Source organism: Poecilia formosa, unplaced genomic scaffold, assembly GCF_000485575.1.
Source record: "Poecilia formosa unplaced genomic scaffold, Poecilia_formosa-5.1.2 Scaffold1122, whole genome shotgun sequence".
NCBI lineage: Eukaryota > Metazoa > Chordata > Actinopteri > Cyprinodontiformes > Poeciliidae > Poecilia > Poecilia formosa.
In genome coordinates this window covers 31,028-58,983 of record NW_006801061.1, presented here as the reverse complement: position 1 = coordinate 58,983, position 27,956 = coordinate 31,028, and the positions used below count along the sequence as shown (strand labels likewise).

The 27,956-nt window shown below is 40.5% G+C and overlaps 1 protein-coding gene across 1 annotated transcript; it reads right to left on the bottom strand.

The window, feature by feature from the left end:
• Positions 1-32: 32 nt before the first annotated feature.
• On the bottom strand, positions 33-27,816 carry LOC103132549 (zinc finger and BTB domain-containing protein 47). Its single transcript, XM_007544358.2, has 6 exons — positions 27,010-27,816; positions 6,094-7,458; positions 5,607-5,754; positions 4,932-5,047; positions 4,504-4,648; positions 33-4,218 (listed from the first exon to the last, which is right to left on the bottom strand). Exons 1-6 carry the CDS (start codon positions 27,010-27,012, stop codon positions 3,779-3,781), a joined length of 2,217 nt encoding a protein of 738 aa, XP_007544420.1. The 5' UTR covers positions 27,013-27,816; the 3' UTR covers positions 33-3,778.
• Positions 27,817-27,956: the final 140 nt, after the last annotated feature.

Here is a 27,956-nt window from a genome sequence, read left to right as displayed (position 1 = left end):
TGTTGGCTTATGAAAGACACAAATCTTGGGCTGATGTGATATTTTACCAAAAAGACTCAGTTTTGTTTCTGAATTTAAAAAAAAAAGAAAAAAAACATAGGCAGAAAACATTTTTTTAAAATCGTCTTTCCGTCGTACCAACCTGAAAACATTCAGCTCTCTCTGTGTAAACATTAAAAAAAAAAAAGAAAAAGAAAAACCATGTACATCCACATCTGAACAGTATATACAGAGGAAAGCAACACTAAGACTACAGCGCCACAGCATATAGTTAAAGTGAGTAAGAGTGGATTATAACTGAATTCAGACGCTTGCCAATTATGACACTGAAACTTTATGGGGTCGATTCTTATTCCACTTAAAGCTTTCAGTCTTACGATTTGCTCAATGCCACTCAAACCTGCTAACTAAAGCAAATGGAAAGCTCTCATCAATGTTAACGCACAGGTGAAAATTGGCTAAGCTCCATATAGCTTCACCTTTATGTAGCTTCAGATAGGCTTGCATTTTATTGACGTAGGAGGAGCTGGTATTATAGATGGAAAAAAAAAAAGAAAGAAAATTCTGGTTTTGTTTGTCTAAGCATCTGATACCGTAGCATGCATGATTTGATCTCTGATCCAAGCTGTGATGGATGTTTTTTGGGCTTAAGTGTCACAACTCTGAAAGTCCACATATTAATATTGCACATATGCAAAATTGCTGCACATACACAATTACGCAGCAACTATCGGACATTAACATCTCTTGATCTCATGCTTCGTTATTCTGACATTCTATACAAACTCAGAAGATTCAATCACTTTAGCGTACCGAATGATTAAAGTGGCTTCAACTGTTTGCAGAATAAAATTTTACTACTTAATCCTATTTATACATATATTTAACAACTTGGCTATGTTTAGGGTTTTCAGCTCATCCCAAGCTGGACAACCGATTCTTCTGGGGGTTAAAACAAAAATAATAAAAAAACCCTGACAGGGTGACATCACAGCAAAAGTAACATACTCCATCCTGACGCAGCAGAACAGTGAAATCCACACCTTTGATCCCAATACACATTCATTTTTCAGAACAAGAGCGCGTCAACAGCGCACAAACTTCACAGACATGACAAAACTTGATATTCCACCCCAAGCCTTTCATTTCCTCATATTTAGACCCACATAAATACACTTTATGATATCCCAAAATATATTGCAAGATAGGAAACAACTGTTCATCAACAACTAAAGTAATGTAATTGCTGTTCCGTGCATGATTCAGTTTACGAACAATTTTGTTTTCGGAATGGAAAATCTGGGTTCAAAAACTGCAGAAACGAACCTTCGCAGAAATCGGAAGAGCTTTTCCAAAACTTTACTGCTTGCAAAAAATAAATCTGGATAGCCAAGAGGCCGAGCTAGAGTTTTTCCTACACTGTGAAAAAGGTCGTGACACATTTCAATTTTTAGAGAACTCCGTCAATATATCACATAGATGAGAAATTTTAGCATGTTTAACACGGGGAAGCTAACAAACTAGCATAGTGTAGGAGAAATTTACTCTCATGCTTCAGAAAACCTTCCAGATGTAGGCACTGAATAGAACTGGAGATTATTCGGCATTCCCAAACATATATAAGTAGTAAGAAATTAATACAAGAGCTTAATTAGAAATGATGTACCAGTTAACATCAAGTAAGAAAAATGATCAATATTTCTTTGAGTGATGTCAACTTTCTAACTTAAACTGAGTAAGAAGCAAAAAAAAAACACTTCTCTATATACTTTAAAACTATCCCTTTAGCAATCTTAATAATAATCTTTACTTTATTAATAATGTATTGTCTGCAAGTCAATAACTTTAATTTGCAGCTACAAATGATTGTTTAACTAAATATATACAGCTATTGTCATTTAGTAGACTTAGGCTTTGGGTTGTTGTTTCTGGGATTTGATCATTTCTGTGTTAAATCCTCTATAGATTAAATGCACACATTTAGTTTTGCGAGCAAACTTCTCTGAATTTCCATTCTGAAAGAATCAACTTTACCAATAACATTACAATTCGATATACAAGCACAGCTATACTGTTTGAGTACATGAGGTTTTGGACCTAGTATATTAGCAGTGACAGAAAATGCCCATTGTCTTACACCTCTGACTATATATACACAGTGGCTTGCAGAAGTATTGAACTTTATCATGAATCGTCACAACATAGCAGCAAACTGCATCATATTTTATTGCTGATTTATAGTGATAGACCAAAAACAGTTTTTTTTTTTTTTTTTTTTTTTTACAAGCAAAAATCTGAAAAGTGTGGCATGTTTTTCTATGTAGGTCCTTTCACTCTGACGCCTCTAAATAAAATCCAGTGCAACCGATTGCTTTCACAACCACTATCTACAAATCTACTGAGACACTAATCTGACAGACCAGGCGATGAGAGCATTAATCAGAGAAGCAGCCAAGAGCGAAGGCTCTGGAGGAGCTGCAGAGAGCCACAACTCAGGTGGTGGATTCTGCTGACCTCAGAACTAATAGTCTTGCACTCAAAAAATACGGTCTCATTGAAGAGTGAAAAGAGGAAGCCATGTAAAGTTAACAGACACTCTCCTCCCAATCCGACTGAGCTTGAGCTTTTTTGCAAAGAAAAACGAACAAAATTACCGTCTCTAGAGGTGAAAAGCTGATGAAGACAAACTAAAGAAGACTTTCAGCTGAAACCACACTGAGAGGTGGTTGAACAAGGCTTTCAGTAAGGAAACACACTTTTTGTAAAAGTAATAAAACCGAGAAAATCCATGCATCATTTTCATTCTACGTCACACTTGCGCGCTACTTGGTGTTGGAAGTATCAAATAAGCGAAAAACATATATTAACATTTGTGGTTGCAACACAAAATGTGAAAAAAAAGAAAAAAAAAAAGGTTCAAGAGGAGTGAATGGTTTTGCAAGACAGTGTACATAAATAGTCAGACCTGTAAGAGAGTTGGGATGGTTAATGGAAGCCAAACATAAGAGTCGTGGATATCTTCTTCTGCTGACTTTGTGGAAGCTCAAGTGTGAATTTGTTGTTCTGAAGACTCAGTTCCAGTCTCTGCTTCACAGATCNAGCACAGACAAAAAAAAACAAAACAAAAAAAAACACACACACACTCACTCCACTACACACATTGTAGCCTCTCTAATGTCCTTTGAAACCGAAGCCATGACCACAACCAGAAAAAAAAAACAAAAAAAAAAAATAGGAATACATATTAACTGTCACAGAAGGCAAATGTAAGGTGCAGGATCGATTATTAATGCTATATTACATTACTTATCCATAGCAAGGGAGCTACAGGGTTTGGTTATTGGTGACGTCACAACAGGTACATGTTCAAAGTCAAAATGAGCGTTTGGTTATTGCTGGGTCAGACTGGAACTGGTCGCTACATCCTGGCAGAGAACAAAAAATATTTTACTCTCATCCTTTATCAGCATGTGTAACAGTTATTTGGTAAAGGATGTTACAATCTATTTGTTGTGCAAAACTCTGGATTTATAAGTGTGGTGTAAAAATGATGGGAGAAGTCGGAGAGGACTTTGAGGTTATATACTGTATTCAGCTGAGTAAAAAATAACTATTTCTTATTTATGCAGATGAAAGAGTCTCTTATGAGGTCTATGTTTAGCCTTTTTTTTATATGTTTTCAGTTTTGTCTTCCGTGTAAATGTCAATCTCCCGCTGCGAGTCTGCTCTTAAACAAGGAGATGCCAAACAAAGTGCTTTAAATGCTACAGAAATTTTGTTAGTTGTTGGAGTTCATCCTACCAGCAGAGAACAAGGGAGGCGGTGGGGGTAAATGTGAGGCAGCAGCCAGCCCCCCCATGGGGTGCAGCAGGGAGAGAGACAGCTGGGTGCTGTGGAGGAGCTGTGGGCTGGAGGTGGCGGAGGGCGTGGCGGCGGAGGCCGGCGTTCCCAGCTGCGCCGGACCGGAAGAGTCCGCGGCAGGAGAGACGAGGGGCAGGTTGAGGCCGAGGGGGTCGCCGCCGTTTGGGACCACCATGGGGTTGGTGACGTGAAAGCACTTCTCCCTGTGGGCCTTGAGCATGTTGGAGAAGCGGAAGCGCTGACCGCACACCTCGCAGGGGTACGGCTTCTCTCCGGTGTGGGTGCGGCGGTGGCGCTTCATGTTGGGCCGACTCGTGAAGCTCTTCCCACAGATCTCACAGATGTACGGCTTCTCTCCTGAAGGATAAAGGACACCACAGCTGTGTCATGGATCTTAAACATTGCATTAAGGTTTAAACCCTTAGATGACTTGAAGAAATGCCCAATGAGTCTAATTAGAAAGCCTTTGATTCAAGATTAGTATTTACTGTCAAGCGTGTTTCGATGTATTGTGTCATTTCATACATAAAATGTGTGAAAAACTGACAATTGTTGACAAGAGTATACATGTAATTCTTCCCCAAACTATGAAATAGCTCCACATACAATAAAAACTTTAAAAGTGTGGAAAAGGTGACTTACCAGTGTGCGTCTTCATATGCTCGTCAAAGTATTGCTTCATGTTGAAGTCCTTTCCGCACCACTGACACATGAACTGCTTGTGTCCGATGTGGATGCTCATGTGTGAACGCAGCTGGTATTTGTACTGGAAGCGCTCGCTGCAGCTCTGAAATGGCACACGGTGGACACTTGATCAATCTTCTAAAAAATAAAAAAAATTAAAAAAAATCACTTCTGGAGGAGGCAGTGCTCAATCAAACCAACATCTGTTTTTGATGGACTACTGTAAAATAGGATTTTTAATACAACAGACATGCAACAAAGGCAAAAGCTGCAATGACTGGGATCCTTCTTGTATTAAGGAAGGCTAGAAAAGTTGGATTTCATCACCATAGTCATTTCTTACAACTCTTAAAAACTCCCACAGCACTGAAAAAGGGATCTCAAACCTCACACTTGAAGGGTTTCTCTCCCGAGTGCTGCAGAGAGTGGACCTTCAGGGACATGCTGCGCTTGAACGACTTTCCGCATGTCTCACAGGTAAACGGCATGTCCTTCGTATGGGCTACACAAACAACGAGATGCACAAACATTAAAAACACATCCAATCCGATAGAGGATTTGTGGCTACACTTGACAGAGCTCAGACAGTTTGGGATGGAAAAAGTGAGTAAAACTTCAGCGTCCAGAAGTGCAAGTCTGACTCAGACCAATGCACAGACTCTGCACTAAAGGTGCATCTATAAAATTCTGACTTCAACGGGGTGACTTTTATGCAAGCATGAATGTTATGTTTTATGCTTTGACATTGAAGGATGTTTTTTAATTCTTTTTTTTTTTCAAAAACATCAACCATAACTGATTTGTTAAAACATCCAAGGAGTGAATACTTTTTACAGGCACTGTAAGTATGAACAACGGATAAATATATGCAAGATATTCTTGGATGGATGTGCAAAAGCAGTCTGGGAAAGTAAGATGCTTATCCTTTAGAAAAAGTGGAAAAGGAAAGCAACACCCAAAACAAATCCTGCTCAACAATTAAAAAGCTGTAGAGGAGGAAGCCCAAAGTACACAAGGGAGCGAGGTGACCCACAGAGATAGTAGATGGCAGTGTCACTCACCGACCATGTGCTTCCTGACGTGAGCCATGGTGTAAAATTTCTTCTCGCAGATCTCGCATGAGAACTTCTTCTCCGCGTAGCCGTGGACAATCTTGTTGTGCTCGTGCAGCGACCACAGCTTCTTGAAAGCCTTTCCACAGGTCACACACTTTCAAAGCACACAGCAAAGAAGGGGAGATGTCGTGATTACTGGGTTCATGTTTGAGGGGTTAAAAGTCTAACCAAGAATTTGTCGGAAGTTCTTGAAAATTTACATTCGCAGACACTCTCTGTTTTTGCAAAAATAAACATTGCTCTGTCTCAATCAAACACAGAAAGCCTTGCAACTGTAATGGCAGCAGAGGTGGCTGCACAAAGTACTGGAACAAATGGCTGAACACCAGTAAATGCCACATTTTCAGAATTTTGCAAGTAACTTGGAAAGCCAGTTCTGCTTTTCCTTCCACTTTCCCATAATCTGAAAGGTGAGAGCGTGAATGGTTCCTACCTGGATGCTCCGCTCACAGTCCGTCTGTTGGTGCAACAGCAGCTCACTCTCCAACAGGAAGCGCTTCCCACAGTTGTTGCAGATCTGCATGCGGTTGTGCGTGACGTTCATGTGCTTCTCCAGGTACCAGCGGTTGTTGAAGATGCGAGGGCATTTTTTACATGGGAAGTGTTGCTTCTCCTCCAGCCTGACCTTCTGACCTAGGCCCTCTGCATCCAGTGCCTTCTTCCCGCCCTGTCGCTGGTTGGTCAGGGTGGCCTCTGCGAGCGTCTGACGCATGGCAGTGGCGCCCACCACGGCTAAGGCTCTGGTTCCCCGGCGAGGTCGATCCATTACGACGGGCTGCTCCAGTCCAGGAATGTTTAAGGTGTTTTCCTCCTCTTCCTCCTCCTCCTCGTCCTCCTCATCTTCCTCTCCACTGGTATGCCCCAGTATGTCTGTCCTCTTTAGATCTTCGTCGCCCTCCTCTTCACGTCCGTCACCATTCTCCATCTCATTGTCCTCGTCACCCTCAGAGTCTCTCTCGTTTTCATGACAACGGCCAAACATGGGTTCTGTGATTGTGGAAGATTTCCCATCGGATCCCTTCGAGACGTTCAGGGTCTGGTTGTTGAGGTTGACTTCGACGATGATCTGATCTCTGTTGAAGGAGGTGTGACTGTCCGCTGGTTTCGACTCCTCTCCGTCGCCCTCCACTTTACACAGAGAGGCCACACCCGTGCTGGCCCCGCCTCCCGGCCCCTCCTCTTTCTGATAGTACTGCTTTGTCTGGGCAACCATCTTTCCCACCTCCTCCACTCTGACGGAGAACGGGCTGCTGCCTTCTCTCGTGTAGACCCTGCCGAGCTCGGACTCCTGTTTAATCTCCCGGTACAGCTGGCAGGGAGGCATCTCAGCTGGGTCGAACCCTTCCTGATTGGCCATCTCTCTGCAGGTGGCTCTCAGCGAGTGGCTGCTGAGGAGATCTCGACAGGACGCCGCGATGTCGCTCATCTGAAGCACTGTGGCAGCGTTCAGCACGTCACGGACGGTGCTGCTGCTCACCAGCAGCTTGGAGGTGTAAATGAAGTTGAGAATCTGCTGGAGGCCCTGAGAGGTCAGGGCGTCCAGGGACAGATCCACACGCCGCAACTGTTTGCTTTGGGCGAAAAGAGAGTGGAAGAAGGGGCTGTAGGCCGCCAGCACTCCCTTGTGTGCAGGAAAGGTGCTGCGCTGGCGCACCAACACGATGTCCACGTCACAGAGGTCAGGCTGGAAGAGGCGCTGCTCATTCAGCCTGTCCATCAAACAGGTGAAGTGCAGAGCCACATCCTCCACCAGAGAGAACTCAGCAGTGGGGAAGTCTGTGGTCTTCTCCACTATGAGCTGAAACCAGAACAGAGACAAAGAGTTCTTCAAAATTCACATAAAAGGAATTTATGTGGCAGAAAATAAAAGACAAAACTATAAATCCCCAGCTCTGTTCTTTAAGGATCAGTGTCTTGCGTGATTTAGGCTTTTGCCCATTTCAACTTACTCAATTAAATTAAAGGTTGTTTAAGAAGTGGGAGTGGTTACAATTGTTGCCTTGAAGTAAGAAGGTCCTAGGATGTTTCTGCATGGCTTAGAGTCTCTCGGTACACCTCGTGCTGCCAAAAACAAGCCTGTTAGTGAGCTGGTGTCTCATAATTTAGCTTAAATTTCCCATAGACGAATTGCTCAGAATAATTGAGCAAACTGAACCACACACAATTAATTCATTAATTTTTAAAACTTCACCACCTCATATGTGTAATATTTCTGCTATTGAGTTTTTCTGATTAGGGCCGTTTATAGGTAAAGGAGATTTTTAAAGCTGTATGTAATAAAGTTATATTGTCTAGAGTTTTTCCTTTAGTGTGTTTTTTTTAAGGTATTTTCCTGTTTACCACAAAATAAGAAGAGCTACAAACAACAGGCAATAAATCATGTGCAAACTAATATTGATAGGAAAGCATGGACACAAAAGGAAATAAACAAGAACAGTAAAATTCTGTCAATTCCTGTGATTCAAAAGAGTCAAATCAAGTAGTTACATAAATGATGTTAAAATAAACTGTGCATATTCTGCAATATTCTGTCCGTGCTTTAAAGTGTTGGGCTGCAAGCAGAGTGTGACCCAAGTCGGAGAGAAATCAAAGGTGTAACAATCAGCACTCTGTGCAAGGTCCTCGACGTCCCAAGGTGGGTTTATTTTAGCACAGGAAGGGCAGGGTTTCGATCCAGACGGGATGTGACTGAGGACACAGCAGCAAGCAAACAGAGCGCAGGCGGCCGCGCGCGCACTCACACACGAACGCAGCACACACATGGGATGTCCAATCTTCCACCAAACCCACACACACACACACACCAGACAAAAACACAGTGTCTGGTCTCTCTGCAAGGACTGACCGGCCTGTGCATTGGTATTCAATGCCATTCCTCCTCCTGTTAGTCGGCTCCAGCAGCACACCCAATCGGTACACTCTCCCCGAGGGAAGACGAATCATGCACACAACCAAACATGTCAGGAGAAATAATTAGGGAAACACTGTTGAATAAATACTTGCTAATCCTCTAAACAAATAATAGATATTAGAATTCAGGAGTAATTTAAAAGTGACGATTCGAACGTTGCTTATACTAAATGCTGTAAATGATCCAGCTAAATTACCACGACATAGTGATAATTAACTTAAAACAATAACACACTTCTATGTGGCAGATTCAATTCTGGATGGGGATGAAATGCACCGTTTTCTGTTCTCTGCACCATTTCTCATCACATATTTTCCTCTTTAGGATTTATGATGCTTCGTTGTCATTGTTCAGGCTGAGAAACAGATTTGCATTCTCTCCCAACCTTGAGAATCCGCTCCGTTCGAGGAATTCAATTATGTAGTTTTAGATTTATTCATAGTTCTGAGCTGCTAAATTGAACTCAGAATGAGAGGAACAAAGATTGGGATATCTCTCTCAGCACAAAGCTTCAGACATTGCCTGAGGGCAAAATGCCACAGTTGTAAATTTTAAAGTGGAAGTTTCCCGCCGAGGTCAATAATGACCTGGTCCATCTTCAGGGATTTAAACCAAAGCAGCCAAGCTGAAGGCCTGGATTGGAATAACAAAATTGGGAAAGGAAGGTGCCACCCATTTTTTGTCAGTCCAAAAAACGAGAAAATTTTAATCCAAAATATTTCTATTTTTGTTTGTTTAATATAATAATCCGACTCTGGTCCAACAGATTCAGATTTTGAGTGCTTTTTATTCACATCACCTTACAAGTCTTTTCATAAGTCAGTCAACTTGATTTATACAAAATGAATTTAAAATTCAACACAAAACTGTTCACAACCTATTGTGTGGAAAAGGGGTTATTTCACTCCAATCAGAGAAGGTAACCTCTCATGTCATAGGAAACAAACACCACAATGAGAAGTGGAACCAAAGCGCCAAAAAGTTATCAAAAATTAAAAAGAAACCTTTAGAAAGGTCTCCTCATATTTCATCCAAAAGTAAAGAGGGAGAAGAAGCAAAGTAACCTCAGAACAAAGACTTGAACTTTAATCTGTCACTATGTAGAAGAGCAAGTCATGATAGAAAAAAATCTAAAAAAAAAAAAATAAAATACAATAGCCATGCACCGTAATGTCAAAATTACAAAAAGGAATTATTAGTTTTAGAAAAAATAACGTGTGAACCAAGTGTATTTAAATGTGTCAAGTTCAGGCTAGCGTTATCCAACGTGTAACTCAAGTCAGACTTAGGATCAGTTTTAGTGTCAGAAGGTCAGCAATGAAAACAAATAATCAGCACAGACATACAAACATACATACCAGCTCACAGATCTACAAAAAAATAAAACTAAAGGATTCCATCACAGATTCATCCATAAACAAACAACAACAACAAAAAAATCGCTGCAGTGCTTCTTGTTTGCAACAAAAACATTCAAACACAGATGGTCCGAGTGATAATCAGGAGGTTCCTGAATGACAGAGGGATTTTGGTAAATTTATAATGAACTTAGTTTCAAACAGACGGACGCTTTATAAGAGCCTAATTCAGCAGGAAACAATAATCACATCTCATCGTACTGTAACCAAACAAACTGAGCATGAACTCTAATCCAACTCCCATGATCTCCTTCTTCTCTCTCCTCCCGCTTCCCTCGGAAATGTCAGAGAGAGAGAGAAAGCTTGTTTGCCAACATCAGAGGAGCGCCTCCTTTAACCAGCCTCTCAGTCAGATGCCTCGCTCTGCATTATTCATATGTGGCCCGACCTGAGACAAACTCACAGTAACGAAGATTACCCATTTTGACGACACAGGGCGGCAATTAAACTGGCTTCAATCAAAGCATCGCACTCATAGTTTAATCGCAGATTATTTCATCACTGGTCCAAGACAGCAATGTGACAGGATCCCCCTGCACTGCATAGGGGCCTCAAAGGGCCCGTTTCACAAAGCAGCTTTCAAAGCTGATGCAGTTAAATCCCATAAAATCATTCTTCACTTTGATGCAGAACATTTTAATCCTCTGGATGTGATTTGGTAAAAGGGAGAGTTTGTTGTATGGCAAAGAAATCCTGAATATGAAATCATCTTTAAAAGCAATGAAAAGGTTACAAATGCTTAATCTCTGACTTGCTAAGGGCTCGACACGCTCGTCTCTGCATCATGATGCTCGAGCTGTTGAGAGCATGCTGACATGAGGACACATTCACACCAACTTCATTTCAGATGCAATCGCATCTCACCAGGTGTTTTTGTTTAATCTTGGTCTGTGAAGGTTGGACAGGATGAACCTGGAAGTCCCTTATGGACTAGCAGAGTGGACGTCTGTTCCTAAAATATCTTCCCAGATATTTTAGGAACAGATTTTTAGTTCATTTCCTTGGAAATCTGAGCTCTGATCAGTAAACGTCACTGCATTCAGCTTTCTTTTTCTAGTCGCAAATTGGAAAATAAGGATTCGAATTGTTGCCAACAACTAGGAGCAACACAAGCTAGAAGCTTAGCATTTTCCTGCACTTTATGCATTCAAATGTTTGAGAAACTAGGGCTGGTAATCTGCTTTGTGATCAAAAACGTTGTGTATCTCGATCCTCTGCCAACAATCAAATACTTTGTAGAGAAAAGAAAAAGGAAGCCAAAAAAAAATATTTGGCCATGGAATGTCTGCCAAATTTTCGGAAATTTTGAAAGGATTTCCATAAGAAAAAACTTGGATATTATTCTCTGAAGTCAAAAATGTGCAAATTGGCGAGAAAAACAGGATTTTTTAAATGACAAAGGCCTGAATTTAAGATATTTTCAGACATTAGTCATAAATCTGTATGAAAAAAAAACTGCAGATGAAGTTAACTAAGATTATGAAGTCAATGCACTGACATAGATGTTTGCACGCATGTGCTGTCGTGCATATTTTCAAATTGAAATAACTTACTAATTAGAAAAACAGAAGCTCTGCAGTCTAATAAATTTAACCACCGACAGGCAGAAGTCCTTTAAATTCATTTCAAGCCTTTTGTTTAGCAGCTGCAACATTCAAGGTCAAAGCACTTCATGCAGGCACGTGCCACTTGTCAAATCTAGCCAGATTATAGAGGAAAAAAAACGATTTCAGAAAGCTAATGAAGTGCATAAGATATGACAAGACTCCTTTGATTGAAAGCCTAAGTTTCTGACTCTTCTGGCACTTCATGTTTAATCCAGTTGGGTTGCAGCTGTGATGGATGATGCACAAAATTACAGCTCTGCCTGAGTGGAGCCTGCATTACTTAAAGAGAGGGCAAAAAAAGAAAAAAAGAGAGAGAACTTATCATGTTGTAGTTAATTTACTGCTGCACTCATTACCTTCAGATGTTACTTTGACACCAAAGTGCAAGAAGAACCCACAGTGAGCGTGTCAGTCAAAGTGATTAAAAGAACCATGTGAAAACCTCTCCTGGATCAGCCAAGCCAGGATTGATGGTTTGACTCTGGCACGGTCTCGGCTCGACTGGACCCGATCCAGAGTGTGAGGATGAAGCTCCTCTTGCTAATTTCACTACTGGGAAGGCCACTTTTCTCCCACACCTTACACCAGGGGGCTCAGGCAGGGGTGGACTGGTCACCTGGCGCAGTGGGAATGGACTGGCAGGGGGCGTCCATATTTTAACCATAAAAGCATATCATAAGCAATTTTTGTCAGTCATTACAGCGGATTGGTTTATTTTCTTGAAGGACATTGAGCTAATCTAATGAAATCTCTCAGCCACTCCCCTCTCCTTTGACCAAACTTGTCAGATTTTGTCATTTGAGCTAACCTAATAGCAGTAATAATAGTAAATTAAAAGAGAAAATGTGAAAAACTAAGAAAAAGATGGAAGCTAAAAAGTTAGAATTAATTCAATTTTAAAAATTCTAAAAACAGATTCGACACACATTTTCACTATTATCTGGGGAAATTGTAGCGCAAGAGTTGAAATACTTAACATAGAAAATATGTTATTTTGTTCAGTCACAATAATATTAGTCTGAGGAGTTGTCTGCCATTTGTGTGTGAGAGAGAATTACCTTCATAGCTTTTGTTTTCTAATTGTTGTGTATGATACACCAGGTCAAATAAAAATAATATTCAAGCAGATAACTGGAAGTAGCACATGGCAACGTTTATTTTCCAACAGGGAACACATCTTCTTCTTTTCATGGTTTGGCTCACCTCTCTTGTACACAACAAGAGCGCCACCAATGGCGATTTGCTATAGTTCTTTTATCTTCAGATTTTACAACCAAACAGCCTCCAACGCATAGGAGCATAATCATACCAAAAGTGTCTAACAATCTTAAATCTCGAGGTTCAATTATTTCTGTGTCTGGAACAGCACACAAATAATACTGAGTTGTGTTAGTATCCTCTTTTTTTTATTTTTATTTTTTTTACATGACTACTATTTTCCTTGCAAGCTGCTATGCTTTATTTTAACCTTTCAAACAACACAATCTGCACATATATAGTCTGATATGTGGTGTGCCTTCACGTGTTGTATAAATAATCATGGTGGGCCACCGTGGCCAAAAGGGCCAGGGCCATTTGTTGGGCCCAGTCCAGCTCTGGGCCCAGGTGGATTTACGACTCCAACTCTGGGGTCCAAATCCAAACAACAGACTGTGTGAGGTCTCTGCTGTTGCCGTTTAACAGATAGAACCTTAATCTTTATGAATTATTTGTTTTAACATCTTATTCCCACACAAACTATATAACAAACAAGCAACATCCAGCCAGTCCATCTCATTTGCTTGCTGACCGTTAAACAGACTGAGCCATTAGCAAAGTTCCAATGTCAGAATCATGAACGCATCAATAGTGCGAGGGAGGGCAGGTTGTACTCAGGCAGGAGGAAATCTCTGAGGTAAGGCATTGCAGGGGGTTAAAGCTTTCTCTGCCTGCACACACTTACACACACACTATACCAACTGAACTCTGCCTCTTCAAACAGAACCCACCTCAGTGTGATCTTTACTCAAAAGCTCTATATGCGGTTTCAAATTACATGTGAAATACTAGATGGTCAATCAAATATAATTTTGCATAAAGCTGCCTTAAGCACAGTACCTTTAGGATTCATAATTTGATATGATCACAATTTAAAGAAAAATAAAAACACACATTATCAATGTTCAGAAGGTTAAAAATGTTTGTAAATTAGGGCTGGGACATTAATGCACTGTGGAATCCAAACACATATGGCACTATTGTGATTAAATGGGTACATATCAATTGTCCAAGTGTAAGTGAATGCAGCGCCCGAATGAGCTAAGTGTTAAATCTGTTTATTTCTATGTTCGCACAGTACGTGTTTTTAGAAAATAATTGAAAAAGCTGCAAATAGTTCCCAGCTTTTTGGCAACTTTCATACAGTTTCACAGACCATTTTATAGACCTTAAATTTACTAATATCAAATGGGCTAGAATATGCAAAACGCTGAAGAGCTGACCACACTGTAATGCATTTTACAAACACACACGTTAGAGTGCATGCGTGCGAGACAGGCACAAGTTTCACACGTTCCAAAGTTAGTTGTAAAGATGAAGTCAGCCGAAACATGAAAGGTTCCAAGAAGTTGTTTAAACTCTATTTTCTGCATACGCATACATGCGGTTCATTCAGGCTGCTATTTGGAGAGTGAGACTTGAGCAGAAAACAGGAAGTCTCAGCATGGTGGCCTTGTTTGATCTTTTGAGTTTTTAATGTGAAAAAGATGACTATGTTTTAGAAATCTAAACTGAAGTAAAGATGCAACTTCTAGGGAATAAATACAGAGACTCCTGATTGGAGTTAGTACTGTGTAAACCATACAAATAGCTAATCTCTTTTATGGATTTCCAGTTGGTAATGCAAAATGCTAAATAAAGTGCAGGGAAAAGAGGGCTCAAAGTGTCGACTTCAAAATTGTTGCAGCTGTAGTTTTATGAGATTGTTGTCAGGTTGTTGGGGGTTATAATGACATTTTAACAGGAACGTCATGGGTTAAAAATAAGTGTTGTGCTTTCACATCTTTACAGAGCCCACAGACAAAGTCTTTCAAACTGCAAACAATTTGCAGCGCAACTCAACTCACACTGACCTCCTCAAATCCTCAGGAAGCTCGATAAACCATCTTGCACATTCACAAATACCTCCAACCAGCAAAATGCAGACATGTATTCCATGAATACGGAAGGCTGACGTTACGCACCGCTTTGACCCAGAGAGCCCTTCAAAGAGCGCACTCAGCAGCCCTACTCGCAGCGCGCTCTCCGGCGGAGGGAACGCGCTGCACGGCCTGACATGACTGACACCCAGAGGAAGGAGAGCGGGCATCGTGTCAGGCCTCATCTCGCTCGGTGGTACACAGAGATGGCAGGGGAGCAGTGCCCGCCTCTACGCACACAGACGAATATCCCTTAGTCATCATGAGGGGATTTCAGAACGGAACCATGACGGCTCTGGCTGCAAACTCTCCGATAGTAATTTACAGCAGCGAGTTTGGGCGCTCGCCGTTGCATCAGAGTGCTTCAACTTGGAAGGAAGTAGATCACAAAGCAAACAAAAGGGGGCAAGGGCACGTCATTCATGATGGAGTCCAATCAGACAGTCATTAAAAAGCCATCAGAGTAATGACTGATGCGGCGTCCTCTGTGTGCTCATCGGAGCAGCTCCTTGCTTGCTGACTGTTGTAGACCTGAATGCTTAAAGATGTGAACTCTGATTCATGCCTCGCTCCTCAGCTGCTGTCTGGTTTGGACCAAGGCTAAACAAGAGTGGTGAGGATGGAAACTTAGTTAGTTTGCGAAGGACTCTTAATGTTTTCAGCATTTGCATGTACTTCGGAAAACGATTCCGAAAAAGTTTCTTTTTCTCAGGACTTTATTATGTAGGTATTTTTCTCGAACCTACATAAAAGAACCACAGACAACATATATGAGTTTTCTGACCAAGCTTTTGCAAAAGGAGACGACTCGGCAAACTGCTCCTCCAAGCTGTTCACTGAGCGTTCTAAAGACCTTTGGTTACAGCTTGTCTTTTATTATCAAGCAAAAAGAGGGAGGATAGGTAAGGAAGACAGCAGAGACAAAATATTACTGCACACAGGCAGTTTCTAAGGTAGGGAGTATTCCGGTTGATAAGAAGGCACCTGTAGAAACACAATTTAAGGTCTGGGAAACACACAGTTAACTGTTTCACATGAAGACGAACAGGCAGATGTGGCCTCCAGGTCAGTTTATACACACAGAAGGAAGAGAACACTTAAAACTGAAAATCACAATGATCTATAGACTGAATGTTGATTCACATTAGACTGAATATTAACTAAAGTAATAACAAAATGATAATACCAAAAAATCTCTAACAGCCGTTTTAGTTTTACAATGGGCACTGGAAAGTGTTTTCAAATGGAAGCCACTAGATAATCTTAAATACTTGTGTTGATACCATGACAACAAAGTGCTTTAGTGAAGATAATCATACTGTTAGGACCTCACGGAGAGCCAGACCCTTTTCTTTTTATGAATGCAATAAAACTGACCAGGAAATTCAGAATTTTATCCTTTTCTTTAAACACCTAAACAATAGTTTTAATCACCAAACTCATTAGCTAAGACGCTAAAGCACATGAAATTAGAGCATTTCTGGTGAAATGAAGAATCATATCAGATAAAGGACACACACACACACACACACACACACAAAAAAAAACTTCACCACTTGCTGCTGGTTTTTCCCTTCTCCTCCACTTGAGCTAATTATTTTACACCCTTCAGTCTATTCAAATATTTTACTTGTCTAACCACATTACTCACCGCTGGCTGCAATTAATAAAGACAATATTATCAGCATTCCTGCTGCGCCAATCCCTGACATCCAATCTCCCATCACTCCCCACTGCGGGTTTTTGCTCTATCCTGTTCTGGAGATTTGGACTCGGCCAAGTCTTGCCTTGTTAGAGCTCCACCACCACCTCACACTGTTGGATTCAAAACCCGTTTCCATCTATATGTTAATACAACCACAGGTGACAAGCCAATCTAGCTGTGATACGAGTTTAGCAGAGCATGAAATTGGGGGAACACAAGCAAAAATGGGGACAAGAACCCAGCAGGAGCAGCATGTTGGACATCCACGATGGAAACATTTGACAGCATGTGTGGGACAGGTTTGGCCGCAGGGGACGCGTGTCTTTTGAACAAACCGAAGGCTGTCGGGTGAAGCCGAGGACGGCGTGTGCGAGCAAGTGTTGCAAGGAGGCATCAACAGGCGGCTGAGATGATGAGCGAGCTGGACGAGCAAAAGGAGCCGCACGCAGGCCGGGAAGGGCTAGAGAATGGCGCACCGGGACAGGAGCGTCCACACTGGTGCTCTGCTAGGAAGCTTGTGTCTGGGCCAGTGATCTGGTATAGGAAGCGCTGAGTCAGGAAACCTGGCCAAGAGAGAGGGGCCCGTGGTGCAGCCTGGCATCTCTTCCACACGCCACAATGCCTCACACAACACTGCCCTGCTGGAGTTATAACACACTGTTCCCAAAACCAGCACACTGCAGCCTGCTCGACACACCCACTTGCAAAGCACACACTTGCAACAGCAAACAAGGACGGCAAAAACCTGCCGGGATTAATGTGTGTTTCCAAACACGTAAAAGTGCTTTGCAGAGGCATTCATTATCCCATCACAGTTTGACACGTTACAGTACAAACCTCAAAGTCTTTTATTGGATTTTTTTGCAAACTGGTGCAAGATTGTGAAGTACAATAAATGAAAAGGAAAAACAGGAAAAATATATTATTTCTTGCACATTTCAGTGCTGCAAGTCTTTGAAATGACTTTATAAGTTTTGCCAATTTTTACCAAATTCGGGTAAAGGCAAGTCATGCTCAGTCAGAGTGGATGAAGAGTGTCCTTAACCCTTGTGTTTACAAATGGGGTCCAACCGACCCCACACCCATATCACTTGTATCAATTGCCTCAGTCCTTGCACACACAAGGGTTAAATATTAATTTTCAAGTCTTGCCTCAGATTCTCGATTGGAGTTAGGTCTAGACTTTGACTGCACCATTCCAACAAATGGTTTTTCTTCCGTCTAACTGGGACTGAGTTGGTCTATATCATAAAATCCAAGTAAAATACAGAAGTTTGTTGTAACTTGAATGTTTTTGCTAGGCACTATATGAATAGTCGCTGTGAACAAAAATCAAGCCTGACTCAAAAACTGTAATTTTTTTTTTAAAAACTCAAACCACACAAAATGTGAATATCTACCAATAAAGATGGTTATCACAGAAAACTGCGGAAGACAAAGAGCGCAGGCGGTCCTAACGGACATCAGCTATGACATTTTGTAATATATTTATCATCTGTTTCATATCTTGAAATGAAAAGCATCTCATCAGAGCAATATCTGTGTGCAAGTCTGGATTCCGCTGACATACTTCATGAGAAGGTCAGAAAGGACAGAGAAGAAAAAAAATAAGAGCATCGGCTTTCTAAAGCAACAGCCAGTGAGCAAAAAGCAAATTCATGGTGCCAGATTAAAAAATGCTCTGTTTTCTCAGTTACTCAGATTTACATTCTAAGCTGTTATTTAAAATAGATACGTTACATAACACACAAGTTCTGTTGTTCACATGGAAAGGCAGAAGAAGAAAGATATATTTTTTTTTACAAATAATCAATCCAAGTGATTGATGGGTTGATTATTTTTGATGACGCCAACAGAAAAGCCAAGTGCAATATTTGCCATAAAGTTGTGTCAGTCAAATCCAGATCAATAAATAATTTGAATCATCAGTTAAGACAGCAGAGGTCAACATCAGAACCATGACTAGTAACGGTATTAGACCAAATCTCCAGCATCGTGTTGTGGCTTCAGTCTAGGTTTGTAATTCATTGGTGAATAACACTTCAATCCAATCATTGCTTTCTCTACAGTGTTTTCTTTTTTGTTATGTTTATCTTGCGCAGGCTTCTCAATTTGTTTCGACCAGTTTTTTTATTTCAAATTTAGCTGCCGGGGAACAATCTGCGTTTTTGTTTCACAAGAACTGTTAGCTTCGCTTTGCGAATGGATTATGCTTTCCATTCCTTCACTGCACAGCTCTCTTGTTTTCTTGTAATCAGAAAACAAGAGCTCTCTGAATCCATTTGCTTTATGGTAGGGTATTTGTTTCACGCAAGCAGACGTCAGGTGGATTCTCAACTGGTTTATGTTTGGCATCGGTCTAAAGTTTAAATCTCAAACACACTAAGCTAAAAAGAATTGGATTAACTTTTCTGAGCTATGGGAGAGTTTCTTAGAGGGCAAATGAGAACCAAAAAAAAAAAATCAGGAATATTAGAAAAACAAGAGAATAAATGTAATGAAAACTGTTTTCATAACTGCAAGCAGCTCATTGGCGTCTCAAAAGCTCAATAAATTCCTGAACTTTGACCCCAAATATTTCATCCATGAAGAGAGAAGAGTTCAAACCATCTCTTCCTATGATTGTAATGGGCAAGAATCACATCCCGCATTCCAGTCGTACGGCAAGACAAAGATCTAAAGGGGAGCAGCAAAAGCAAATGGGGTGGAATAGCAACTGATGGCATCATCCACATTTTCATGTGGAGCACGGTCTCTGGTGCCTGGAAACCGTGCTGTTAACATGTCATTGCATTTTCTGTTAGATCATTTTGTCAATTATCTTGTAAAATATATGCCAAATCCCACAATTTTTTATTTTTTTTTTATCCTTCGATGTCCCTTCCAGTGATCACTATGGCTTTCTCGTGTCACCAAAAAAAATGAACTTCAGTTTTGACATTTTTATATGCTCCTCTTCTGAATATATCAAAAGAAAGAAATCCCAGTATAAGAAACAATTTAAAAATTGCTCAGCGTTTCTAGTCAAAATCAGTAACTTTCTTTTTTTCTCCTTCCAACACGTGCCTCTCTCACAGGACGGCAAGAGTTTAAGAAAAAAAAAAAAAGGTCACATGTAAAAACAATGTGTGTTTTTCTTAGCGTAAAAAAACAACAACCCAAAAACAAAATAACCTCCTTAAAACAAGCTTATGTCATTTGATGGAACATGAACAAAAGAACCCTTACATAAGCTCAGTGTGTCTCTATGTGTTTGACCTTGCCGTCTGCGTAGCGATGTCCACAGCTCACAATCTCTGGGGCATAAATCTGCAGCACCTACAGGGAGGTAAGAGTTTCTCAGAAAACCCGATCTCCCACCCGGACCAGAGCATGCCTGCTGCCGTTTGTTGCCAGGTCTCAGGAATGGCTGCACTGTAACGGCTTAACAAAGACTGATGTTGGTTTCATCCCTCTGCACTCAGAGACAGAGAAGTCCATGGGCTTGGCAGGAGCGCCGTGAACAGGGAGTTAAAAGCCGCTCAGGCCTGTTTAAAAGAGACGACCTACATGGCTGATGCTCTAAACACAATCATACTAAAAAGAAAGAACACCCTGTTGTTTCACGAATATTTGAGGTGTACTTAATTTCACATGTTGTGCTTATTAAAGTAACATTAGGGGCCGTTAAATGAAAGCCAAAGAGACGGCGTGTGTATTTACCATGCCTGCACATGCTCCGTGTGCTGATGTTTAACACTTGGCAATCACAATCTACGAGAACACGGACTGATTAACACACACGGGCAAGTACAGTCATGAGGGGGAGAAAAAAAGAAAAAAAAAACGGCTTTAAGAGCTCCGATTTTTTTCCTTTCGTGGAGAAATTATGTCAAAATTCATGATATTAGTGTAAAATAAAACAAATGAGAAAAAAATCTGACAGGTTTGTCAGACTTAGGGGTCGTGAAGTTGCAAGTTTGTGTTTTAGAACAATTTGCACACATTCAATATTCCTCTGAAATTCTGTTTTCTGTTATTTTATGCCTGTTTTGTTTTCTGCGAAGGCTCCGTGGCAGCTCGTTTTTTCAATTTGAACTTTGCATATTTCTACAATATTGTATGATGTACCTCTTTCTGTCATCACTTACTGTTTCTATTTGCCTCTCCTTGAGTCCTCATCTCCATCTGGTTTGGTTTGAGAGCCTCCGTGGTCTCATGTAATTCAACCATTAGTTATGTAACATATGGCTAATGAGAAACAGGGACTTTACATGAAACCGACCCCCTGTTTGAAGTACATAAAGTACTTGGAGCATTTATCTAGGACCAAAAACAATCAGAGATAAACTATCGTTAAATCAGCGAGGGATAACATTCACCGTACTCACACCAACCACGCTGCGGTTTCTCTCTCATGTCTTTCCAACAGAAAAAGAGAAGAAGAAAAAAAATAACAGAGCAATAACCAAACTCCCCGTTCCTTTTAGCTCCCGGCAGAAGCCACCCAGTGAGCACCAGGGCTGACCTGGCTGACCTGACCCAGATATTAACCCAAGCCTCCAGATGTGAACGCGCGCTGGGATTACTCCACCGCTGCATCCAGCTCCACATGCTTTCCTACTGAGGCATCCTGAAATGACCCCGGAGCCAGAGCGGACTGTTGGCTTTACTATCAGACTCCGGAGCAGCCACGCTCTTTCCTGTGCGCTTGGGTATATTGATAGTATTTATAGCACTTATTCAGTGGCGCAAAAAGTGGGTATGCACTGCATGCAACGCATAGCGGCGCTGCACTAGAGGGGGCGCAAAAAAAAAACGATGAGGGGAAGTTTTTTTTTCTCGTCAGCATTTTATGTACTTAACAGCTGTTCTGTGTATGAAACGATCAATCATAATAGAAGAGAAGAAGAAGAAGAAGAAGAAATGATCAATAACAGAGGAATAGCAATGATTTGGCTTCTGCCAGCCGCTCTCTCCTCCCATACAGGTAGCTTGGTTCTCCCTTCGAGAACGAGCCGACGCGCGTTTTCTTTCTTTTAAATTTTAATTGTAATGCACTCGACAACAGGGAGCTAAAGATGGGGCGGCAGAAAAAAAACTCCGGGGCATAAAACAAAAAACGGAAGAGGGGGAAGGATAAAGATGTTGGAGAGACGAAGAAAAGCTTTTCAACGCGGTTGAAAGGTATATTCGGCACTATTACAAGTTTTACAGTAGTTTAATACAAAAATCCTCGTTAGCTCATCAGAGCCACCTGCTTTCCTCCCGCTGCAAGGTGGAGATCAGCTGTCCTCCTCACCACAATCGCAGCTTTCCTCCCACCGCGCATTTTCTTGAAGTCTCAGAAAAATCACAATCAGGCCAATAAAAAAAAACTCAAAAGAAGCTTCTTCTTCTTTTGCATCATAAAAAACAACTCGAGTTAGGTCGTATAGTCCTATGGATGAAGCACAGCACATGGCGCCTGGAGGCGGGGCGCCATAGCACCACTCCCCCACCCCCACCGCCAGGAGGCGGCACCCTGCTACAGATCAGAGTCTGGAAAAGCGGTAACTCCGAAATAGAGCCGAGCCAGAACCGGGCTGCTGAAGTAGAGCCGGTGGAAAAGGGGCATTATATTTTATTAACAAACCAGTCATTCTTGAGAATAGGGACAAAACAGGTCCTATGGATGAAGCACACAATTTGAATAAAATATACACAAAATATTTTTTCAAATATCTGACTAAATTAACCTGGGTCATGAGAGCACAATAATGTATATTTTCTTGGTGTTTGCTGAATATTTTTTTATTTTAAACATTGTAGAAGTTGAATGGTGTCTGTAAGATCCCTTGTNGGCAGAAGCCACCCAGTGAGCACCAGGGCTGACCTGGCTGACCTGACCCAGATATTAACCCAAGCCTCCAGATGTGAACGCGCGCTGGGATTACTCCACCGCTGCATCCAGCTCCACATGCTTTCCTACTGAGGCATCCTGAAATGACCCCGGAGCCAGAGCGGACTGTTGGCTTTACTATCAGACTCCGGAGCAGCCACGCTCTTTCCTGTGCGCTTGTTTATATTGATAGTATTTATAGCACTTGTTCAGTGGCGCAAAAAGTGGGTATGCACTGCATGCAACGCATAGGGGCGCTGCACTAGAGGGGGCGCAAAAAAACGATGAGAGGAAGTTTTTTTTTTTTTCTCGTCAGCATTTTATGTACTTAACAGCTGTTCTGTGTATGAAATGATCAATCATAGTAGAAGAGAAGAAGAAGAGATGATCAATAACAGAGGAATAGCAATGATTAGGCGCCCCTCCCCTTCTGCCAGCCATACAGGTAGCTTGGTTCTCCCTTCGAGAACGAGCCGAGGCGCGTTTTCTTTCTTTTAAATTTGAATTGTAGTGCACTCGACAACAGGGAGCTAAAGATGGGGCGGCAGAAAAAAACACTCCGGGGCATAAAACAAAACACGGAAGAGGGGGAAGGATAAAGATGTTAGAGAGACGAAGAAAAGCTTTGCCCCTTAAACTACAAGATGGTAAAAATGAATCTCTTCAGCTATTGATAGATTGTTTAGCTGAAGTCAAATTTTGGATGGAACAAAACTCTCTTTACCTTAATCAGAGTAAAACTCAAGTTATATTATTTGGTCACAGACTTCAGACTACAAATCCAGATCTGATTCTTGGTTCTTTAGCTTGGTTTTGTCAGACCTCTGCTAGGAATCTTGGTTTCACTTTTGATAGCTCTTTAAAGCTATATAAACAAGTTAGCTCTGTCATTAATTCAGGTTTTTATCACCTGCGGATTTTAGCAAAAGTTAAATCTTAGTTTTGTTTCAAGGACTTTGAAGGACTTATCCATGCCTTCATTACAACTCGTTTGGATTATTGCAATTCAATATATAAAGGCATGGATAAATCACAGATGCAGCGACTTCAAATGATCCAGAACGCAGCAGCACGGCTTATTACAGGAACCAGGAAGCATGACCATATAAGGCCTACGTTGGCCTCTTTACACTGTCTTTTATCGAATAGATTTTAAGATTCCCAAGTGAAAAAATATTATTATATTTCAAACATACTTACAGTTGTGAAAGTACATTTTAAGTATACCAAGTAGGCTATTAAGTGTACTACCTATAAATATATATGAAGTATACTAAAAGTATACTTGGACCAATTTTGAAATTATAACTTTAAACATAATTGTACCAAAATACACTCTTAAAAATATATATTAAATAAAAGTATACTTTAAGTGAACAAAATATGTATTTGCCCACGTGTAAATATACACTTACTCAAGTGCATATTTAAAAGATGTTTAAAATATCTGTCAAAGATTGTGTATATTTTAAAATACAGAATATAGAAAAATAGATTTTTTTAANTTAGCTCTGGTTAGCTTATGTTATTCTTTAGTTTTTTCTTCTGTTTTATTCCTAAGTTGCTCGTCACAACCATGATGTGTCAACTCCATAACTGACGATTTACAAAACTTTGATGAAATTTTGTGAAATAAAAGCTTAGTTTCAGTATACTGTAAAGATTTCATGGACCTGATGAGCTACAATATGGCCTCCTTCAGAATAACATCATATAAATTGAAGTAGTTTGGCTTTTTGTAAACTCCGTCAGATGTCAACTCCATCAGAGTTTGTGTGACTCTTTCAATGAAATTGTTGACAAATCTAATTTAAATGTGCAGTCAATTCATTTTAATGTATTTTACATAAATTGCAATTACTTCATATGTATCAAGTATTTCTTTTTACTCACTAGTTTGTCACCACCTTCAGTTCTGTGTCAACTCCGTCATGCACTGTCAACTCTGTCAGGTGGACTTTTTGTTGTTTTTTGTTTTAAATAATATTATTTCTTTTGTTTCTTGAGAAGCATTTGTCTGTAAAACTGAGTAAAATATCACTAAAGTTCTGGGTCAGGTCGATTAAAAATGTAATTTTTAAAATAAAATGTTGCAACCGGGAGCCTGCACCTTAGCATCTTTACATTTCCAAAACATTATTTGTCATATTTGCATGCATAAGGTTGAGAAATAATAAGAAAAGGAAAAATGTAAACCTATTTTGTCCCTATTCTCAAGAATCACTGATTTGTATTCAGCTTCCTTCAACTGAGAGTTGGTGCATTAAGAAATTTAAGTACATTTAAGAAATTTTTTGAGGAAAAATTAAACCAATTAACGGGATGAGTTTCTTTCGTAGAGTTACAAACTGGATTGGAGCTGGATTGGGACTCCATGATCTTGATCAACAAATCTAGATACCTTCACAGATAACAGAGCTCTCTAAAAAAAACTGGAATACTGTCCTCCTTCTGGCCCAAACTGGATCTGGTGAAGAAAACCGGCAGATTCTGCACAGGAGAACCGCAGAACTTGTGAAATCATTACATCTACCAACTGAAGTTGAGTCATCTGCAACACAAACGTCGTATAATGAATTCAGATATGGCAGCATGCCATTACTACCACTGCCAGACTTTGAGGCAGGGAGGCCCAGAAGTCCGTTTTAATGTCCTGGATAGGATTGTTAATACATTTATCCTGTTGAACTTTGTGAGGGTTTCTCTAAGTTTTTCACAGAAAAAATTGTAGCTCTTAGAGACTTGAATACCCCGATAGATTCAGATTCCCATGAAATGCCACAAAACATAGCTATTCTGGAGCATTTTCAGCCAGTTTCTTTAGATGAACTGACCTCAGTTATTAATCATCTGCGGCCTTCAAATTATCCTTTGGATTGTCTTCCTACTCCTTTGATAAAAGACATTTTTCTCACTTCTGGCCTATATATCTTAACGGTGCTAAATGCCTCATTGCAGTCAGGTTGTGTCCCAGCTATTCTTAAACATGCTGTGGTTAAACCCCTTCTTAAAAATATCTAATCTAGACTCAAGTATACTAGCAAATTTTAGGCCCATTTCCAAACTCCCTTTTTTTTTATCTAAGGTCCTTGAAAAAATAGTTTTTATTCAGCTTGAAATGTTTTTAAAAGATAATATAACTGGGAAGTTTCAGGGTTTAAAGCTGCTCATAGCACTGAAACAGCTTTGCTTCGAGTGTATAATCTTCTTTTAACAGTTGATTCAGGCAATGTTGCTGTTTTATTACTTCTAGATCTGAGCGCCACATTTGACACTGTAGATCATCTGATTCTCTTATATAGATTAAAACATTGTGTTGGCCTGAGAGGCCCAGTATTTGAATGGTTTAAATCTTATTTAAAAAACAACTTACTCAAGTGCATATTTAAAAGATGTTTAAAATATCTGTCAAAGATTGTGTATATTTTAAAATACAGAATATAGAAAAATAGATTTTTTTAAAAAATTCACTTAACACTACTTTAATTTATTAATTTCAGTATGTTTTAAATTACATCTCTGGTTAAATTTTAGGCTAATAAAGTAAGTCAATGGCATTAGCTCCAGTTCTTACTCCAGACCTTTCGGAAAGCTGTCTGGCAGTGTGCAGCAACTTGCCGTTTTAATCTATAACTAAAACACCTAAAGAAAAAGTTGTTTATTCCAACACTTTCTTTACCATCTCATTAGGTTTTTAAATCTATAAAAATGATGAATATGCTAAGAATCTGAGTTGCTAACTCTGTAAATCTTAAAAACAATACTTCTTCACAGAAACAGCAGATGTAAAGTAGTAAAAATTAATCATGTCAAGCAGCAGATGAAAGGCCTCTTCTTTTGTAAAGACGTAAAGAAATTTCTGTTTAACCACTTGTATACAGGTGCCAATCAATAAATCTAAATATCAATGAAAAGCACATTCTTTTTCAGTAATTACATTCAAAAAGTGAAATTTGTATTATGTAGACATCTCTCTGTACAAAGCAACCTACATGCCATAGAGCCAAGAGAAACACCAGCAATTTTACATTTGGTAAAAATAAATGGTTCAGTCCTTTTCCTCCTCAGCCCTGCAAAAATACTTCTGACATCTGGTTCAGATGTGGTTAATCAAAAGGAATATACCAGCAATTAAATAAATGCTTCTCAATTCATAAATTTACTTTTTCATGCTAATTTACAGAGATGCACCTGTGCGTATAAGCTGCGACCAGGTTAAGTTCTGAAAACATGGGGAGTGACATCTCTTCCTCTGCTCAGCTGATTCTCAGTGCACACATCTCTTCCTGACAACATTCAAGCACAAGTGCTTCTCAGTCCAAAAAAAAAAAAAAACAAGTGTCTCCTTTACTTTCCCTCGACCTCTGAACATGTGCACCCATCACGACCCCGAGGTTTGTTGCAGAAGCGCCCTGAGATGAAGGAATTTAACTCCTTCCGCGCATCTCTGTAGCTCTCGTAGCAGCAGCTGCATTCTTTAGGGGCAGCCTCGATTTCCAACTCCAGCCGTGTGCACAAGTTGCAAACTTCTCTGCAAACACCACAACACCCGGACAACAACAACCTGACGGGGCGTCACGATGATGAAGTTCAATCGGCCCGCTGAGTGGCTCAACTTGCAGAGGTGAAGAAAAGGGACAGAAAATAAACAAAAATGCAGCCTGCAGCCTACCATTTTGATCCAGCGCTTCGAGGCTCCAAGGAGTCCCAGAATAACTCCTTTCGCTGCGGTTTCCCCCTCGCCATGAAAACGATCGTTAGATTGTCACATTTCTGCAGTTTTTTTTTTCTTTTTTTTTTTTTTTTCTTTCGCCCACTCAAGAGTATAGCTGTGGCGTTCAGACAGACAAAAATGCAGAGACTGCTTTTGCAGAAGGAATTGGTGATTGGAGCTCCGGGATCATATGGGCTTTTTGTCAGACGCTTTTAAAGGGACACGGTACTGTTTTTAAACGGAGGGACAAGAGGAAGTTCACGTTCAGGCGCATTTTCCTTCCACCGTCCGGGTTGATGTTTAAAAGACGGGCTGCGAAGGTCGCGCAGCGGCCGTATGGCGCAAAGCCTGGTGCGAGCGCTTCCCAGTGTTTTTGCGCTCCTGCTTGGAACAGTGTGACGTCAGGTGGCGGGCAGACACGTGCGGGGGTCAAAGAGTTCACTCATTTCCCACATGGCAGCAGTCACAGGGAGTCCAACTGCAGCACAAGCGCCCTTTTACTGCAAGTTTTTCCGCCCTGCATATGCGCATATCCATAGAAAAGATTTATTCAAGAAGGTAAAATTATCAGGTAGAATCATGCAGGTACAGATATATTCCAGGTGTTTATTTATTTTAACTTGATGACTTGCAGCAGGAGTGTGCGAATGCAGTCCGAGGGCCATTTGCACCCCTTGGTGTGACTTTATGGTGGCACCTAATCTAATTCAAAAATGGTACAAGCAGTTGATGTGAAGGGAAACCTTTTTTTTGACGAATTAATATCTTCTTAAAAAGATAAAAACGTTAGGTAGACTAGAACATAAAGTATGTATATATATATATATATATATATATATATATATATATATATGTTATGCAAGTTTCATAGTAAGAACAAACAGACTTTGTGGCTCAGTTGGAGC